Source organism: Physeter macrocephalus, chromosome 14 (assembly GCF_002837175.3).
Source record: "Physeter macrocephalus isolate SW-GA chromosome 14, ASM283717v5, whole genome shotgun sequence".
In the NCBI taxonomy this organism is placed as follows: Eukaryota; Metazoa; Chordata; class Mammalia; order Artiodactyla; family Physeteridae; genus Physeter; species Physeter macrocephalus.
In genome coordinates this window covers 89,467,887-89,485,317 of record NC_041227.1, presented here as the reverse complement: position 1 = coordinate 89,485,317, position 17,431 = coordinate 89,467,887, and the positions used below count along the sequence as shown (strand labels likewise).

At 56.3% G+C, this 17,431-nt stretch overlaps 3 protein-coding genes across 8 annotated transcripts; all 3 read left to right on the top strand.

Moving 5' to 3' along the window:
- Window positions 1-703: 703 nt before the first annotated feature.
- On the top strand, window positions 704-2,439 carry RNASEK (ribonuclease K). Its single transcript, XM_007100698.3, has 3 exons — window positions 704-906; window positions 1,600-1,676; window positions 2,051-2,439. Exons 1-3 carry the CDS (start codon window positions 829-831, stop codon window positions 2,190-2,192), a joined length of 297 nt encoding a protein of 98 aa, XP_007100760.1. The 5' UTR covers window positions 704-828; the 3' UTR covers window positions 2,193-2,439.
- A 76-nt stretch (window positions 2,440-2,515) lies between these two features.
- BACC1 (BPTF associated chromatin complex component 1) lies at window positions 2,516-5,468 on the top strand. Of its 3 annotated transcripts, none has more exons than XM_007100695.2 (6): window positions 2,516-2,764; window positions 2,952-3,046; window positions 3,687-3,788; window positions 4,470-4,660; window positions 4,897-5,001; window positions 5,205-5,468. In XM_007100695.2, exons 1-6 carry the CDS (start codon window positions 2,744-2,746, stop codon window positions 5,207-5,209), a joined length of 519 nt encoding a protein of 172 aa, XP_007100757.1. In that variant the 5' UTR covers window positions 2,516-2,743; the 3' UTR covers window positions 5,210-5,468. The 3 variants fall into 3 exon arrangements, with proteins under 3 accessions (XP_007100757.1, XP_007100756.1, XP_023983364.1); XM_007100694.3 differs by having other exon boundaries at window positions 5,201-5,468; XM_024127596.3 differs by lacking the exon at window positions 3,687-3,788 and having other exon boundaries at window positions 5,201-5,468.
- Window positions 5,469-11,071: 5,603 nt separating this feature from the next.
- On the top strand, window positions 11,072-17,045 carry BCL6B (BCL6B transcription repressor). Of its 4 annotated transcripts, XM_007100693.2 has the most exons (9): window positions 11,072-11,120; window positions 11,671-11,861; window positions 12,083-12,304; window positions 12,414-12,761; window positions 13,082-13,206; window positions 13,767-13,931; window positions 14,022-14,152; window positions 14,269-14,406; window positions 14,799-17,045. In XM_007100693.2, the coding sequence occupies exons 2-9, from the start codon at window positions 11,683-11,685 to the stop codon at window positions 14,913-14,915; spliced, it is 1,425 nt and encodes a 474-aa protein (XP_007100755.1). In that variant the 5' UTR covers window positions 11,072-11,120; window positions 11,671-11,682; the 3' UTR covers window positions 14,916-17,045. The 4 variants fall into 4 exon arrangements, with proteins under 4 accessions (XP_007100755.1, XP_028354746.1, XP_028354744.1 ...); XM_028498945.1 differs by lacking the exon at window positions 13,767-13,931 and having other exon boundaries at window positions 11,087-11,120; XM_028498943.1 differs by having other exon boundaries at window positions 11,087-11,120; window positions 13,767-14,152.
- Window positions 17,046-17,431: the final 386 nt, after the last annotated feature.

Sequence of the window (17,431 nt, the reverse complement as noted above, 5' to 3'; positions counted from 1 at the left end):
TATTTTTCCTGGATTTGGCTCTTCCGTGAAGAGTTTCACGGAAACTCTTCGGTATTCCGGGTTTGGTAACAAAACGTTACTTAAGTATTTCCAATGCCAAGAACCCTCAGCAATTTTAAAGCGTTCTAGCCAGAACAGAACGCTTGGGCTCGGGAAGGGGCTCCACGTCTTCTTTTACTGTGTCAAGAGTGTCTATTTTAAAGGGTAGGGATGAGTAGAGAGGAGATAGAGGCGTTCTCTCTCGGTGTAAATCTCTATGCCTCACTTACCACATCTCCATCACAGGATATCAACCGAGATTAAGGTATCTGAGAGAAAAATGACATAATTTCAATCCTCGGCTGCTGAGAGCGCATCGCCAAGGTTACCAGGAGCTCCGCCAGAGATAAAAGCTTTCCTGAGGCCGGGCTACCGTTTCTTCCTCGTCACGTGACTTGCCAGACGTGATCACATGATATACTGGCTCCTCCCATTCCAAACTGGAGAGGAGGGGGGAAAGCCAAGAAACCGGAGAACTTTGCTCCTGCAATACTTGCACCCCAGCTACATATGGGTCAATAAGGGATTCCCGAGGGGCTTCTACGGTTTCAGAAACACCGCCCTTTCCCGCCGAAGTCCGAGAGGACCCGGAGGCGCCAGCGTTCTCCAGCTGGCGCCCCCCAGCCCGATGGTTGGGCCCGGAAGCCACGCCCCCTCAGTCGCTCTCCCTGCTCTCAGTCCTCTGCGAGCCCCCAAGTCCAGCTCTCTTTCCCCGCCCCGCTCATCGGGGCTTTCTCTCACCGCCTTCCTATCTGGCCCACATCTAGGCGATCCCCGACTCCCTTCTTCATGGCGTCGCTTCTGTGCTGTGGGCCCAAGCTGGCCGCCTGCGGCATCGTCCTCAGCGCCTGGGGAGTGATCATGTTGGTGAGGGGACTGCCCGGCGACAACCGGAGAGGAGAGGGCCTGAGGGGCCCGGGTGTTGGAGGGCTGATAGGCTAGGAGACACCAGGCGTTTGAAAGCAGCAGACAGGCCGGAGGGGGTGGTTGATTAGCCTCTGGAGAACGAGACAGAACTGAATTGAGAAGTGGGGAATTGGAAGGGAGAAGGGGAGCTGAAGCTTGGAATGGGCCCCGGGGCTGGTCAATTTGGAGTACCCTCAAGGTAAGAGGAAGAAGAGCTACGTTCTTGAGAGATCGTTGAGCTGAATGGAGGGCAGTGGGGAAAGGGAGAGCTTGTTCCCGAAATGGATAGCTGAGCCTTGTTTCCCGAGGACTCTACCCGACCCACTTCAGGAAGAAGTAATATGGAGAAGTGCCGATTCCCTCTGACCCCCTCCTCCCTGTCCCGTGATAACGACGCCTCCGGAGAGGATGATAATCTGGTCCCTGGTTGCTCATTATTCCTAACCCTTGCCCCAGCCAAGTCTTCTCTATGTCACCATTCATGCCCTGTTCCGGGTGACTGGAGTCCAAATCCGGCAACAGCCATCCCTAATCCCAGCTCATTCTGGTGATTCCCAAACCCAGATGTTGTGGCAACATTCGAAGTGGGAGGAGTTCAGGCAGTGACCAGGTCAGGTGCCTGAGTTCAACAACCTACCCTTTCCCTTTTTGCAGATAATGCTCGGAATCTTTTTCAACGTCCATTCCGCTGTGCTAATTGAAGACGTTCCCTTAACGGAGAAAGATTTTGAGTAAGTGGAGAGGCGGGGGAAGTGGTCAGAATCATGGGCGGGGAATTGCAGGAGGCTGGATGCTTGGGGCCCAGAGGCTAGGGAACTGGCTGCTCTGTTTAGCACACAGGAGCAGTCTTGGGAGTCAGACCTCAGCGGCCATCCTAAACCCACCGCTTTAGGTGTGGCTTCTTTAGGTATTTTCCTTGATTTCTCTGTGCCTCCTCCACCTATGCAAAGTGGATGCTATAACAGAACTCACCCCATAGGGTTATGAAGATTAAGATAATACACGTAAAAGCGTTTAGAACGGTACCCGGCACACAGTAAGTGCTCTGTAAATGTTGGCTGCTGTTAATGTTTCCGATATTTCTCTGCCTAATCCCCACCCCTAGGAATGGCCCCCAGAACATATACAACCTTTACGAGCAAGTCAGCTACAACTGTTTCATCGCCGCGGGCCTTTACCTCCTCCTCGGAGGCTTCTCTTTCTGCCAAGTTCGGCTCAATAAGCGCAAGGAATACATGGTGCGCTAGAGCACCGTCGCGTTCCCCCTCGCCAGCCCCCTCCTCTATTTAAAGACTCTCCCCACCCAGTCACACCCGCCCCACCCCAAGTCTGGCGCCCTCTGCGGACTGGGTTTCCCCGGCGAGAAACAGAATCCCTTGTTCTTCAACCTCTGGCGCCCGGCTCCAGTGGAGGGAGGTCGGGGCTGGCCGTTCCCTGTCCCTCCGGCCCCCTCGCCTTGTCCCGTTCCCCAATAAAGAGAAGCTGCTCTCTTAAGCCTCGTGTGTGTGCTTGGGTTGCGGGGCAGGCATCCGGGCTGGAGATCGGACTCCAAATAGGGAGCCCCGACCCTTCGACGGAAGTGGAGTGAAGCCGGGCCGGAAGCGAGGCGGTGTCTTCCACTCTCCTTCCCGCGCGCCGAGGCGGTGAGGCGGTGAGCGGCCGACCTGGAGCCAATCAGCTGCGGGAGGGGCGGGACTTCCTGCGCGGGCGCCGGAGCCGTTCGATCGCCCTGCTCTCCGTGGTCCCGGCTCCGAGGTAGCGGCGGCGGCAACGTCTCAGTGAGGAGGCGCGCGGGGCCATGACGTCAGCGTCTACAAAGGTTCGACCTCCCTCGCGGACAGCGCTCCCTGGCGGCCACGGGAGGGCGGGCCCCCCAAGTTGGCTCCCGGCTCTTCCATCCCGGGCGAGGGGCGGGCGGGAGCCCAGCCTGGGGTGGGGCTAGGGGCTCCGGGCGGTCCGGCGCGGCACTGTGCGCCGGCCCCCCGTAATGCTGCCCCGCCCCCCAGGTCGGAGAGATCTTCTCCGCGGCGGGCGCCGCCTTCACGAAGCTCGGGGAGCTGACCATGCAGCTGCATCCCGTGGCCGACTCTTCCCCCGCGGGGTACGTGAGCCCGGGCTGGGAGATGGACGCTGAGAGCGGACGCTGGGTCTCGATCACAGACACCGACACTCTCTAGGGCAGGGACAGATGTTAGTTTCCCTTTGGGCCTGGCACAGCGCAGAGTAGGTGTTAATAAATGATTGTTGAATGAATGAATGACAGATAAACCACAGACCGAGGCTCATAATCCGGACTCATTTCACAGCTCTACCCTGCTGCGAACTGGTAGACCATAGACCGCCACCACTACCCACACCACCCCACCCCCCAAATCATGTGGAATTCCGTCAGACTGCAGCGGACTGTGTTTAGAGGCTCTGTCTGTAAGACCCCCACTTGTTGAATGGGTTTCAGTGGGCTGTTTACAGCAGCTGTTTCACGTTGATGGGGGAGAAGTTTTCTTCTAAGGTGGCGGTTGTTACAATATCGTGTGGTTGGGGGTCCTCAGGGTTCCCACGGCGCCTTAAGAATTTTGTTTTTTGCTTTTGTTTTTGTTTTTTTTAAGGAGGCCCTCTTTATGGAAGGGGCCCCAGGCATTGCGGGGAGGAGGAGGCTGGTTGCTGTGGAATGCGTAGCCCGTGGGCTGGCTCCACACCCCTCTTCCTCCCACTTTCGCTATTCCCTTCTCCCCTTCTGACAGTGCCAAGTGGACGGAGACGGAGATAGAGATGCTGAGGGCTGCTGTGAAGCGATTTGGGGACGATCTTAATCACATCAGCTGTGTCATCAAGGAACGGACAGTGTGAGGGAGGGTTGGCTGGCAGAGAAAGGGCGGGTGGGCAGCTTTCTTCCTCCATACCCATTGTTCCATCTTCCTCAAACTCCCTTCCAGCTCAACATCTTTCCTACTTTGTTGCTAGTTTTGTTAGCAACAAAGTCCCTCGAGAACTGAAAGAATAAAAGAATTGTCACAATTGGTCAGAAGTTACTAAAATGCTGTGGTAATCAGGACCTTACAAGAATTTGATTTTATGTTGCCAGAGACACCCCATAATTGAATTTGGTAATAGGAAGTCCCTGTTTATTTATACAGATCTTTTGAGACTCTACTGTTGTGTTTCCAGGGATACTATGATTCTGAGCTAGTGGATCAGGATCTATTCATAAGTCTCAATCTCCCGGTAGGTCACCCAGGCTTACCTGGTAGCCTTCCACATTCATACATCTCTTCCAGAAGAGAAGTAGAAGACGGGCCTTTCCCACTCTCAGTTGGACTCCACTCTTCAGGCTCCATTTGCCCTAAGTGGCTGCAAGGCTTCAGGAAAACGAGAACCCTAGCAAAGAGTCGGGGCCCTCACCTGGATTCTTATGAAGGGGCTCCCCAGTGTTCTTTCAGAGTGGCCCATTGCCCCTGCCCTCCCCTCCCTTCTTCCCTTAGCCTCTCTGATGACTCCCTTCCCAGCTTTCTCTCTCTTCTCTTCAGGGCTCAGATAAAGGCCACCGTGAAACGCAAAGTATATGAAGACTCTGGCATCCCCCTTCCAGCCGATTCACCCAAGAAAGGGCCCAAGAAGGTGGCATCTGGTGTCTTGTCGCCTCCTCCAGCTGCCCCTCCACCAAGCAGCTCCAGTGCCCCTGAGGTCGGCGGTCCCCCCATAAAGAAACAGAAGGCTGGTAAGGGCTGTGGAGTTGCTGCCTGGGGATTAAAGGTCCCATCTGAGGTTCAGTGAGAGAGTTGGGCTTGGGTCAAAGGACAGATCTCTTTTCCTCTCCCAGTGAAGGTTCCCAGAGAGTGGCTGGGGTAGGGGAGGGAGGGAGGGAGGGAGGGAGAGCTTGAAACTTGGGGAAGTGGGCGGGGTGGGGGGGGGACCATCAGGGAACCTAGAACCTAGGTTGTGCCCCCCTCCCAGATGTGACGCTCAGTGCTCTGAACGACTCGGACGCCAACAGTGACCTGGTGGATATCGAAGGGCTAGGAGAAACTCCTCCAGCCAAGAAACTCAACTTCGACCAGGGTAGGAGTCCTCCTCCTCCCACAACGGCTGAAGGGGTGGGGGAGGCTCTCAGCAGGGTCCCCCTCCCAGGGGGCTGTGGAAGAGAAGGTTCCCTCCAGTGCATGCAGGGGACTGGGTCTGCAAAGAGCTGGTGCTCTAGGGAGGTGGGAGTCATACTTGGGGCTCGCCCCATCTCGGCCCATTTTACTTCCTGTTCCAGACAGCCTGACCCTGGATTCTGGCCTTCTCTTGACCTCCGCTGATCCTCCTCTGCTCTCTTGCTGAGCCTTCCACCTCTCCGCCCTCTCACTGTTCACCCTGGACCTGTGGGCCGGTTGGGACTCTGAGCAAGGCCTGCATGAGGGAGGGTGGAAAGGCTGCCGGGTGGCCCGCCTCGCTGTTGCTGTGTGAGCATCTTCCTCCAACCCCTTTGACCCCCAACTGACGGACATTTTTATACGGAAAACAATAAAGATCTCCCTCTCAGCTTGGTGGCTTCAGCCTGACATTACTGGAGTGCAAGGGACACCTCCCTCTCGCCTTAGCCCCTGGGGCTCAGCCCCTCCTCGGCCGCTCTCACCACCCTGCCTGGAGCAGCACAGCCAATATTGGCAGGCTCTCTTCCCAGTGCCAATATTTCTGTGCTGCTAGAGCCAGGGGAGCTGGGCGTGGGCGACAAAGGCTCCACTTTGCTCTCTGGAGGCAGCACTTACTCCAGGGTCTCTGGCAGGCAGTACTCCTGAGACTACCTGGGGATTTTAGAAGGGCAGCCTCCAGTGATTTCACACCTCCATTTCCACCCTCACCCGCCACCCCCGCCACCTCACCAGAAGGCCCCAGATGTTTTTCGTGTCGCTTCTCCAGGGTGGCCTCCCCGGCCAAGCCTCAGCGGTGCCTCCCCCACCCTCGCTCTAACACCACAGTGTGGTTTGGACGTGGCCACAGTGCCGTACAAACCACAGTGTGCTGCTGGGGCGGGAGCAGGACTGGGGTGGCTTGAGAAGAAGGGAGCACGAGGCAGTGCTGTGAAGACCCCTACCGCCAAGGGTGGGAAGGCTTAAAAGGCAAACATGGCCCCAAGAAGAGTTGGGGAAAACAAGAAACCAGAGCTAGGGGCTGAGCAGGCTACTGGAGGGAGAGGGGCCTAAGGGGTGAGCTCGCAGTGTAATAAGACTGGAACCATCTTCCTTGTAGGAACTCTGCTCAGGGGATCCCTAGGGTGGGGTCAGAGGCAGAGGAAGCAGGGAATGACTGGGGGGGACCAACAGACTGCCTCTCGACTCAGCAAGGGCAGGGACCCAAGGCTTCCTGTGTCCGTTCCTCCCCTCCCTGGGTCAGAACCCAAGAGAAAGCAAGGAGAGACAGAAGGCCAAGGACAGCAGGGTTGGGAGTTGGCAGTCCAGAGGTGGTGGGGCCGGAACATGGTCGGGAGAGGGGGGCCGGAAGTCGCCCTGGGCCCTGGGCCTGCCACAAGATGGAGGCCAAAGGCAGGAAATGGAGGCCAGGGGGAAAGGGGAGCAGCAGGGCACAGGAAGAGGGCCATCTGGACCTGGGGGCCAGGTAGTCAACCCCCAGCACTGTCCCCACTCCCCGTGGACCCCCAAGACCCAAGTCCCACCCCCCGCGACCACCCCCCGAGCCCCTTCACCAGGCCCAGGAAGGCAGGCCCACCCCAGAAAGCCACGTTTAAGCTGAGACAAACATGCCTCTCCCCACCCCCACCCTAGGCCTTCCCTCAGCCTTTTTCTCCTGTCCAGGACTTGATTTTTCAAAAACACCCACCAGAAAGCAAAATCCAAGGGCCAAGATCCCTTCCGCAAATCAAAATAATATCCCCTAAAACCCAAAAGTTATCCTCCCGCCTCCCATCCCACCCTTTACCACCCCCACCTTCCGACACACCCCCCAAAACTCTTAGCAATCAAAAAGATCTAAGATGGTGGTGTAAGCAGAGTTTTTAGGCCCCGGGGGATGCCGGACCCCCTCGGTCGAGACCCCTATCTGTCCAGTATCAAATCCTGCCAGGGCCTCCTGCTCCTCACGCCACCCTCCACACCCCCCAAACCGAACAGCTGCCCCCAACTCCCATCCTCGGCAGAGCCTTTGTGGGGATGAAACAGAAATCAAACACTATACTAACGGCTGGGGATGTTGGGGGGCCCTCTGGTCTGTCTTTGGTTTCCATCTGGGGGACTCCAGTTTCGGGGTGTAAGAGAAAGCCTCTCCAATCATCCCCCCAGTTTCAAGGCTGACAAAGCCCAACCCCACCCCAGCACGCACCTCCAAACCTCCCCCCCAACCGCCACGTCTCTCCTGAAAACAGGGGACACTTTCCTCCCCACTTACCTCAGCTACTCTCCCCTGAGATCCTGGTGCCCTATTTTGAAGGGAACAAAATTTGGGGTGCATCCCTCACATTTGGGGTGCAGGAGAAAGGAGCCGCCCCAGTCGCATCGCTGGCCTCCTTCCTCTCGGCTGGCTCAGGGAGTGGGGAGTGCCCTAGGGAGGGGGGACCCCCACAAGAGAGCACATGAGGGGGCTCCTCCACTCCCAGTCAGAATTGGGGACACCCCCCCCCCAAACCCGTCCCAGCCCATCCGTCTCCAACTCGGCGGGAGAGGCAGCTGCAATGCCCCAGTCAGATTCCCCCAACACTACATTCCTCACCCCATCTAGAGGGGTCCCGGGGGCCCCAAAAAATCCCAAAAAAATCTAGGATGTTGGCTGGACGGTTCTGGACTAGCTCCCCAAATTTGGGGTCCTCAGATCCCCCCGTTTTTTCAGGAAAATTCCGTCTTTCACCTGCCTCCCGCCAGCCCTGCTCTGTCCCGATGCCAATTTTGGAAGTCACTCCCTCCTTCCTCCTCCCCGTCTCTCCAGGCCCCCCCCCACCCCCCCGCTCGGGGGCTAGGGTCCAGGACACCTGGCTTCCAGGCCGGGGGAGGGGGGCACTCCTCGAAGGGCTAGGGGCCAGGAGGTCAAGCTCATAGCCCCAGTCTTAGGGAAGCAGGAAAGCCCGATCCTCCCTTCCCCTCCCCCCTGGCTGGTCTCCGTGGTGGTTTAGGAAAGCCTGGAGGATTGGAATCTGCCATTGCTGTTGCACAGGCAGTTTTTTTCCTTGGGTTGGGGGGGTGGGCGGTGGGAGGGAGAGAGGGGAGGAGAGCCAAAGAGAGCAGGGACCGGGGTGTGCAGAGCTGGCCTGGATTCCCCCCAGCCCCTGCTGCCGTGGGGAACCCCCCCCATCTCACCCACACTCCCAGTCCTCTGTCTGCTTTCTGTTTGGGGCTCTTATCCTAGAAAACCAGGGTACAAGATTCACCTCCTTGTACCTCACTACCACCTCTCCTTGCACAGTTCCAACAGACTGCCCTAGTCAGGGGTGTCCACTTTACCACAACGCACCCCATTTCCCCCCTACCTGCCCCCAAGCCGAGGTATGTGCCCTTAAGAAATTGGGGTTCAGAGTCTGAAACCACCTTTTCTCCCTCAGATCTATCCAGGCCACATAGAAATAAGGGGAGATACACTCCCTTTCCAAATTTCGTCCTTCAAATCCTGGGAATATTTGGAGGTTCACTAAAGAAAGAGACTTCTAGAATCTGGGGTGAGCGGGAGCTATAAGCAAAGGACATCCCAAAGCAGCATCGTGCTCCAAATTAAGTGAACCCTAAAATCAATCTCACCTCATGATCCATCACTCAGTTACACCAAAGGCACCCAAAGAGTGGCAAAACACCCCAAAATAAGGACACCCCCAAACTTTAGTCTCCTACCCTGGGCCCTCACCTTGTCTCTCCCCCTGGAAAAAGCCTCCTGGCTCTCAGTGCATACACGGAAATGTCCCCCTCCTCAAAAGAAGTTTGCACAACATTCAAATATAAAGCTTTGCAGCCCCGGCAAGGACCCACGATCACAGAAGGCCTTCAGACTTGCTCCCAGCTTCCTATCACGTTCCACCTCAAGCTAATAAAAACCCCAAATTGAATTTCATGTCCCCCCAAATATAATCTGAACCTCAAAACTTATCTGGCACCCCCAAAACAGACTGCACCCCAAAACCAGCATGATTACTCTACTTGAAATCAGACTGTCCACATACACCGATGACTAGGAATCCCCAAAACAAAACCTTCATCCACCTCCGAAAAGCACCTAGCAGGTTCCCCTGATAGTCCCAGATGACAAACTCCAAATTGTGGGTGTCAGAATCCCTAGAACTAATGTAGCTTCAAAATCAGCTCCATACCTCAGACTTACTACTGGCCCTCAACCCTGAATGCAGCCTTCAGGGCCCAGAACAATCAAACTAACTCAACACCCCATAGTAAACATGCACCCCACAATTGACAAATTGACCAGACAACACAAAAGTAACTCCATCCTGATACCAAAGGGAGCCCCCAGTCTAACTCCCACCTCCAACTGGGCAGAGACCAAAGTGACCCTCATTTGCAAAAGCCACCTCACCACCCTGAATCCCCAGTGGTTCCCCATTCCCAGTTTCTCAGCAGTTCTTTCCTGCACCCAAATAAAGACACCCTCACATCTGAAGGGGAGGGCCCCAGGCCTCGATATGCAGCTCCACGGATAATGGTCAGTCATTACTGGGCAACGGTAGACTCTCCTGAGCCCAAATGCAAGTCCTGCTTTGCAGCTGAACTCAGCTCTTGCCCCCCTTCTCCAAATGAACCTTGCCCCACCAACGTCTCCCCAAACAAAATACGAGGGTGTGACCCGTGCTTATCTTCCAGATCAGGGACTTAAATTGGGGTTATCAGCCCCTCCTGCCCTCTCTCCCTTCTTTTACCCTGAGACCCTCCCTGTTTCCCCTCTGTCTGTTCACTGCACCCAACTTTCATATTAATGTTCACTAAAACTTCACCTCTAAAGACGGATAATAGTATCTAGCTTAATAAGAAAAGAAACCCTGGGCTCCCAGGACTCAGATCTCGCTCCTTGCCCCACTCGTTTCCCTTGTTCCCAAAGCCCGCGGATTTCTCACCCCAGATAGGAAACCCATCCTCGGAGGAAAGTCCCCTCTGCCGCCTAACTCCCACTCCCTCCGCCCAACCCTAGTCCCCTGGACAAAATAAACCAGAGCAAAGAGGGGGAGAACGAAGGTTTCAGCCGCTCAGACCTAATCGATCCTGCGCCCCCGTTTGAGTGGACCCCCAGCCGGGTGGAGAAGACGGGCGAGGCGAGGCTAGTGCTCGTCCGCCCCCTCGTGGAAGGAGCCAAACATTGCCGAGCTTTGCCTACTTGCCGCGCTGGACCCCGGCGTCCCGCCAGCCTCCAAGCGTAGCCGACGGGCGGATGCCCGAGGCCCTAAAGATCTGGGACTGGGGGAGGGCGAAAGGGCTTTGGGCGGGAGTCTGTCTCGCTGGATCCCTAAAAGGATTCAAAAGAGAGTCGGGAGCGAAAGACCGGACCCTAGGTCTCCTGAGCGTCGTCTCTCGGCCCCCACCAGGGGCTTTCCCCACCTCCTCGAGGGGAAGCAGCTGGCGGAGCCGTCCGGTCGCAGGACAATGGAAGGAAACGAACTAGAAATCATATCCGCCCCCTCCCTACCGCGCCCGGTCAGAGGCCCTCTTTTGCAGGCCCCGCTAGAGGAGCCTGTTGAATGACCACACCCTCCCGCCGTCTGAGACCCCACGGGAGCCCACTATCACCTCCCCAAACCTGGTTCCTCTTTGAGCTCCCCTTTATCTCCCTTAATACCGTACACTGGAAGGGGGAGTTTTGCTGTGTTCACTCTCCTGTAACAGGCTCCTTCCTAAAGCCAACACACCACTTGTCGCTGTCCCAGGCCCCCCGACGACCCAGGTCACCCATATTTCCAATCTCAATGTCCCCAACCTCCTCCCCAATTCCAAGGTCCCATCCTCAGTTCCACTTTCAGTGGCCCAAGACCCCTTACGTTACGACCACCCAGTGTTTCTGAGGTCCCGCCCTGGAGCCGGAGACCCCGCCCCGGGTTCGCCATCTGGAGAGCGAGGGAGGAAGGAAGGATACAGACCCAGGCGTTCACCCCACCTCCACCCCCGCCCCCGACATCCCGGCCAGATAAAGGAGCCGAAGCCAAGAGGGGAGAGAGACCCCGCCCCCCTTGAGAAGAAAGCTGAAGCCCCTGCAGGACGGGGGTAAGAACCAGAGACTGAGGGAGCCAGACTCCTGGGTCCCCCTAAGAGGGTTGGGGCTTGTTGATGGTAAGAAGACCGAGGCCCAGAAATTCAGCTAAACTAGGGATCCGGGACTAGAGAATGGAATTTCGTGATTCGGGGAAGGGAGCTTCGATTGGGATTTGGAGGGGTGTGGACCACGGGTCATCTGGGGTCTCCAGGCAGGATCGGACTCCTGAGACCAGGCGCGCGGTGGGGCAGAGGGGAAATGGGGGTGCTGGAAGGGCACTGGGAGTCTAAGTAAGGGCGCTGCGGGCCGGATTCCTCACACTTGCCATCGACGCCGCGGCGTGGGAACCTTCAACTCGCTCCAAGCGCTGTGGAATCAAGAGGAGGAAAGCGAGCGACGCTGTGGTTGAGGGTAGAAAGAACAAGATGAATTAAGAGAGGCTGCGTGAGCCGGGGCCGGGGGCTTGGCTCCAGCTGCACCTCAGCAGGAAGAGGCAAACTGCGAAAGGGCAGGCGTCTTAGGACGGCCTGGATCCCAGAGCCCTCTCCCTGGCACCCGCAGGCCTGCGTCGCTATGGGTTCCACCGCTGCCCCGGAGGGAACGCTGGGCTACGTCCGCGAGTTCACTCGCCACTCCTCCGACGTGCTCGGCAACCTGAATGAGCTGCGCCTGCGCGGGATCCTCACTGACGTCACGCTGCTGGTTGGCGGGCAACCCCTTCGAGCTCACAAGGCAGTTCTTATCGCCTGCAGGTTCGAGGGGTGGCTCAGGGGGTGGGGTAGGACGAAATGGAAAAGGGGCGGAGCCCGAAGGTCTTTGGGAGGGAACCCGAAGCCAAGCCCTCCAGAAGCAGGAGGCGGGGCGTCCGCGAATTGGGGGCGGGGTGAGAGTGGGGGAGGCGGGGCTTTGTAGAGGGGCGCGTGTCTCCCTTGGTTCCCCAGCCCCTAACATGACCTATCTTCCCTCTCTCCAGTGGCTTCTTCTATTCAATTTTCCGAGGCCGTGCAGGAGTGGGGGTAGACGTGCTCTCCCTGCCCGGGGGCCCCGAAGCCAGAGGCTTCGCTCCTCTTCTGGACTTCATGTACACTTCGCGCCTACGCCTCTCTCCGGCCACTGCACCAGCCGTCCTTGCGGCTGCCACCTACTTGCAGATGGAACACGTGGTCCAGGCATGCCACCGCTTCATCCAGGCCAGGTGAGGGATCCCCAACTCGGTGTTCCTCATGGGTGAAGTGGCATCCCAGGTGTCAAGGGCAAAGGCCAAGATTAGGAAATAGCACTAATGTCCATCGCACTTTTCTCAGCTATGAACCTCTGGGCATCTCCCTGCGGCCCCTGGAGGCAGAACCCCCCACGCCCCCAACGGCCCCTCCGCCAGGCAGTCCCAGGCGCTCCGAAGGGCACCCAGACCCACCTACTGAGTCTCGCAGCTGCAGTCAAGGGCCCCCCAGTCCAGGCAGCCCAGACCCCAAGGCCTGCAACTGGAAAAAGTACAAGTTCATCGTGCTAAACTCTCAGGCCTCCCAAGCAGGGAGCCTGGCAGGGGAGAGGAGTTCTGGTCAACTTTGCTCCCAGGCCCGGCTCCCCAGTGGAGATGAGGCTTCCAGCAGCAGCAGCAGTGAAGAAGGACCCATTTCCGGTCCACAGAGCAGGTACAGAAACTGGAACCCCCCAGAATTTGTAGAGGCAGCCTCAGCTCAGAGGCACAGCCATTGGGCCTGGGTGGTCAGGAACAGGGAGTGAAGGAGTGGGCTTCAGAGACACCAGCTCACCTTAGGGAGTTGGCCAGAGGTCAGGCTTACTCTGTAGGGTGGGACTTGGGCAGTGAAATTGGATATGGCACATTGGTCCATAGTGGCTCACCTCCAGAGGGTAGGCCTATGGCAACAAGTCTTCCAGGGGAGAACCCCACCACCACCGCCGCCATATAATCTCTCCTAACCCTTTTCTCCGGGCCTTGACATCTGCCTAGGCTCTCTCCAACTGCTGCCACTGTACAGTTCAGATGTGGGGCTCCAGTCAATACTCCCCATCTCCTCACACCCCGGGCTCCAGAGACCACTGGGTCACCCTCTGGGAGGGCTCATCCACCACCAGGTAAGAGCCCCTCCTTCTACCCCCTTCTTGGATTTTCTCCCATGGCTGCTCAAGGCCAGTTTAAAGGCCCAGTCCGTTTCCTGCAAATTAGAATCACCTAGGGAGCTTTCTAAAATCCCATTACACAGGTCACACCACATAGATCAGAGAGTCTGCAGGTGGGAGCCTGGCATCAGTACTTTTTAAAGCTTCCAGTGAGCAGCACTGTTTGGGAACTTCTGGCCTATTTCCATCCAGGCCTGAGTGGTCAGCCCAGGGCTTGGCAAGGCCTCTCTGGCAAGCTGTCATCCAGAGTGGTGCAAGAGAGGAGAGAGAAACAGAAACTTCCACCCACGAGTAGGGGCCTCCACTTACCACCACCGCTATTGGAGTGATTAGCAGAGTACTCTGGAATCGGACAGACATGGAGTGAGATCTTGGCTTGTCCTCTCAATAACCATGTGACCCCAAGCAAGTCAAATGAGCCCCAGAAGCCTTAACAGTAAATTGGGAAAAAGAAAACCCGCTACCGTGTGGTTTGAGGATTCACTGGTATTGTCATTACCCACCACCCTTCCCAGGAAGTGAATTTTTCAGCTGCCAGAGCTGTGAGGCTGTGGCTGGGTGCTCATCGGGGCTGGACCCCTTGGCTCCTGGGGATGAGGATAAGCCCTACAAGTGTCAGCTCTGCCGGTCTGCCTTCCGCTATAAGGGCAACCTGGCCAGTCACCGCACGGTGCACACAGGTAGGGGAGGAGCAGGGAGAGGGCCCTGGCCTTGGTGCCCACAGCCGTCCTCTGGTAGAGTCCCTGACCTCCCTTCCTCCCTGCCTCCAGGGGAAAAGCCCTACCACTGCTCCGTCTGCGGAGCCCGCTTTAACCGGCCGGCTAACCTGAAAACGCATAGCCGCATCCATTCGGGAGAGAAGCCCTATAAGTGTGAGACGTGCGGCTCGCGCTTTGTGCAGGTACGGCGCCAGTTTCAGAGACGGCTCGCAGGCAAATTTCCAAGAGAGCGAGGTGGGCCGAATGGGGAGGGTTCTGTCCCTCCCACTGGCGCGGTCTGAGGTCCCCTCCTCTCCAGGTAGCGCATCTGCGCGCGCACGTGCTGATCCACACCGGGGAGAAGCCCTATCCTTGCCCCACCTGCGGGACGCGCTTCCGCCACCTACAGACCCTCAAGAGCCACGTTCGCATCCACACGGGAGAGAAGCCTTACCACGTGAGTACCCGACCTGGCTTGGCCCAAAGCCTTGGAATTACCTTCCGTTTACCGAGGGGCGGAGCTCTGAAAGGAGCCGGCCCGGCGGTTCTAGACCTCTTCGAGGTGGGCGGTGTCCTTGTGAGTAAGGGGCGGGGGCCGAGGGTAGGGGTGGCGGGTGTAGAAGTTAGGCTCCTGGACGGGGGCGCTACCCTCCTGGAGAGGAGCTGACGGATGGAGAAAGCTTTGCTGAAGAGGGCGGGGCGTAGCTCCTAGGCCTTCCCCTGAGGATTTGGGAGCATGTAGGGACTAAAGAGCTTCTCTAAGGTAGAGTGCTGGGCGGTTCTCCCTTGCTCAACACCTAAGAGGGGGTCGTGGTTGGGGAGGGACCTGACTCAGCTGTCCTCCGACAGTGCGACCCCTGCAGTCTGCATTTCCGGCACAAGAGTCAACTTCGGCTGCATCTGCGCCAGAAACACGGAGCTGCTACCAACACCAAAGTGCACTACCACATTCTGGGGGGGCCCTAGCTGAGCGCCTGCCCAGGCCCCACTCCCTCCCTTCCTGGAAGACAGGAAAGCTGCGGCTCATGCCTGGGTTCGCTGTCAGGCTTGGGCATAGGGGTGTGCAAGGCCCCTCGATGTCAGCGACTGGCCACCACTTTAATTTCTCACTGGGGAGAGCAGGGGTGGCAGATCCCAGCTTGATCTGCCTTTGTTTTGCTGGTCAAAACCTCTTCCCCACGATCAAAATTGTTTCTGAGGAGAGAACAAGCTAGGAGCTGGAGGAGGGGAGAGACTGGAGGCCTGGTTTCCACCTGCAGCCCCCATCTCATTCGGTTTATCTGTAAATATAATTTATTGAGGCCTTTGGGTGGCACCAGGGCCTTCATTCTATTGCATTTCCCATGTCCCTCTTCCACAAGTGTGATCAAAAGTGACCCGAAACACAGAATGTGAGGTCATGGCTCTGCCGGCAGAGATTAGCACTTGGCTGCCTCCTTTGGCGTGAGTGTTTTATATTATTATTGTCATAACTTTTATCTTTAGAGTTGTTCTTTTCCTATTTGCTTGTTGGTTTGTTTCAAATGGAGAAAGGGGTTCTCTGTGTCCTACCCCTCCAGTTCTAGGTCTGGAAACTTTATTTGTTCTAGGGCAGCTCTGGGAACATGTGGGTTTACGGAATTGGGTCAGGAACCCTCTCTGGTATTCTGGATGTTGTAGGTTTTCTAGCAGGCCAGCACTGGATATAGACTTTTTCTGTTCTTCAAGGGTTACAGGAACCTATGGTGAGCCTGAAGTGGAGGTAATAAGTACCTCCTAGAGGCAGTGGGTGTGGGGCCTTTGTAAGTCTTGGAACCGGCGGGATGATTACAGAGGCTTTCTCTTATGTTCCTGACTGTCCCATTCGTCTGGTCACCTAGGTTTGGCTCCACTGTGTCTGTTTGATAGAACTCACCCAGGAGCTTGAGTTGGGCCCCCAATCCTCCCACTAGGGCCTGTTCTTAGCACTGAGTTGATCCTCCATGCAGGAGAGATCTGAAATTCCTCACCAGAGATGATGCAATCTTTTCTGATTCTGCCCATTCTCTAAGAAGGTTATGACCTAGGGGAGAATTATGAAACCCTTTATCTTGACTAAACAGTAAAGAGTATGACCCGTCCTTTACTGCAGAGGTGTCTGGGTTTGAATGTTCCTTGGGGTTCTACCTGAGATGAACCTCTTCTTCCTTTAGCAGGTTTTCGGACATCTTCTGGCAAGTGTCCAGATTCCAGAAATTTCTTTGCCTCTAGAAGTCACAGCTGCTTGGTAACTTTCTTACCTTAGAAAAGCTGGGTCTGTGACCTGGTCTTCCTGTCACTGCATTCCTGTCTGGAACCAGTGAAAGCACTAGAACCTTCCACAGGGAGAGAAAAGGGGTTGAGTTCCACTATGGATTTTCTGTAGTTTGGGATTATGATCGGGATTGCTGTCGGGATTAGAGATTTAGAAGATTTAAAAGACTGACTGATGGACCCTCTAGTTGACCAAGTATCCAGGTAGGATTAAGAGGTTGGTTGAGGGGCAAAGTCTCTGGTGTAGGCCAAGTAGGTAGAAGGTTAGGAATGGGTTGCTTCTTAACTGTGTGGAATGTCTGGAGTGTTAGATGATACTCTGAAGCCTTGATTTACAGTCCTGCCCCTGTTGCCCTGGGGGATTAGGGACATGGGGTGGAAGGTAAAAAGCACTTTGAATTTGCAGGGTGGAGGTTCCTCAAGACAGGTCAGTACTAGTGGCTGTCACTTGGGGACTGGTGAGAGAGTTACTCTTCTCCCTCTTTGCCTCTTACTCCCCACTGCAGAACTGAAGGAGGTAGGGAGAGCAGAGGAGAGAGCTGAGAAGGAACCATGATTTTTTTTTTTTTTTTTTTTTTTACCAGATTGGATGGGCAGGTAGAGAGTGTCAAGGGGTGGAGATGTTAGATCTTGCAAGATCAGAATCATGGAATAAAGAAGCCTCTCTGTGCTGCCTGTTGTGTCCTGGGTTCTTGCCTGTGGGGATCTGGGGACTGAGGGTTCTGAAGCTGGGGAAAGAGGGTATCCTGTCCTTCCTGGATACCATCTTGGATTCGGTGCCCATCCCACTGTCCCATCCCACCAGACATTTTAAGTGGCCCTTGTTCTCCCCTTCCCTGCCCTTGCCTTCCGGCTCATTGTGTAGGAACCAGTGACTTCATGAAGTTTCTCCGGAGCCACCTGCATCCTACTGCTCTGAAGTCACTTCCTGCCTGAGGTGTGGAGGCAGCAGGGAGAAACCAGGAAGCCACTAATAATACCAACATGTTGGGGGATGCATCTGTGCAGGGGAACTTAATGCCTGGACACCCTCTACCACCACCACCACCACGGAAAAAATGGATAAGACTTGGGTGCTGTAAGGACAATAGGAGCTGGAGGTGGCAGTGAGAAGGCTGTGTGGTTAGAGCCACCGTGCCAGCTCTACCCCTCCCCCAGCGATGGTGTCTTGGAATCCATCCAGTGCCTAGTACACGCTTCTCTCCCACCCT

Excerpts from the sequence above, each read along its gene's own strand:
- RNASEK (XM_007100698.3), top strand. The coding sequence starts at position 829 with ATGGCGTCGCTTCTGTGCTGTGGGCCCAAGCTGGCCGCCTGCGGCATC. Across the intron at positions 907-1,599 it reads CCTGGGGAGTGATCATGTTG|ATAATGCTCGGAATCTTTTT; the intron begins GTGAGGGGACTG and ends CCCTTTTTGCAG. Across the intron at positions 1,677-2,050 it reads TTAACGGAGAAAGATTTTGA|GAATGGCCCCCAGAACATAT; the intron begins GTAAGTGGAGAG and ends CCCCACCCCTAG.
- BACC1 (XM_007100694.3), top strand. The coding sequence starts at position 2,744 with ATGACGTCAGCGTCTACAAAG. Across the intron at positions 3,047-3,686 it reads GCCGACTCTTCCCCCGCGGG|TGCCAAGTGGACGGAGACGG; the intron begins GTACGTGAGCCC and ends CCCTTCTGACAG. Across the intron at positions 4,661-4,896 it reads CATAAAGAAACAGAAGGCTG|ATGTGACGCTCAGTGCTCTG; the intron begins GTAAGGGCTGTG and ends CCCCCCTCCCAG.
- BCL6B (XM_028498943.1), top strand. The coding sequence starts at position 11,683 with ATGGGTTCCACCGCTGCCCCGGAGGGAACGCTGGGCTACGTCCGCGAG. Across the intron at positions 11,862-12,082 it reads GCAGTTCTTATCGCCTGCAG|TGGCTTCTTCTATTCAATTT; the intron begins GTTCGAGGGGTG and ends CCCTCTCTCCAG. Across the intron at positions 12,305-12,413 it reads CACCGCTTCATCCAGGCCAG|CTATGAACCTCTGGGCATCT; the intron begins GTGAGGGATCCC and ends CACTTTTCTCAG.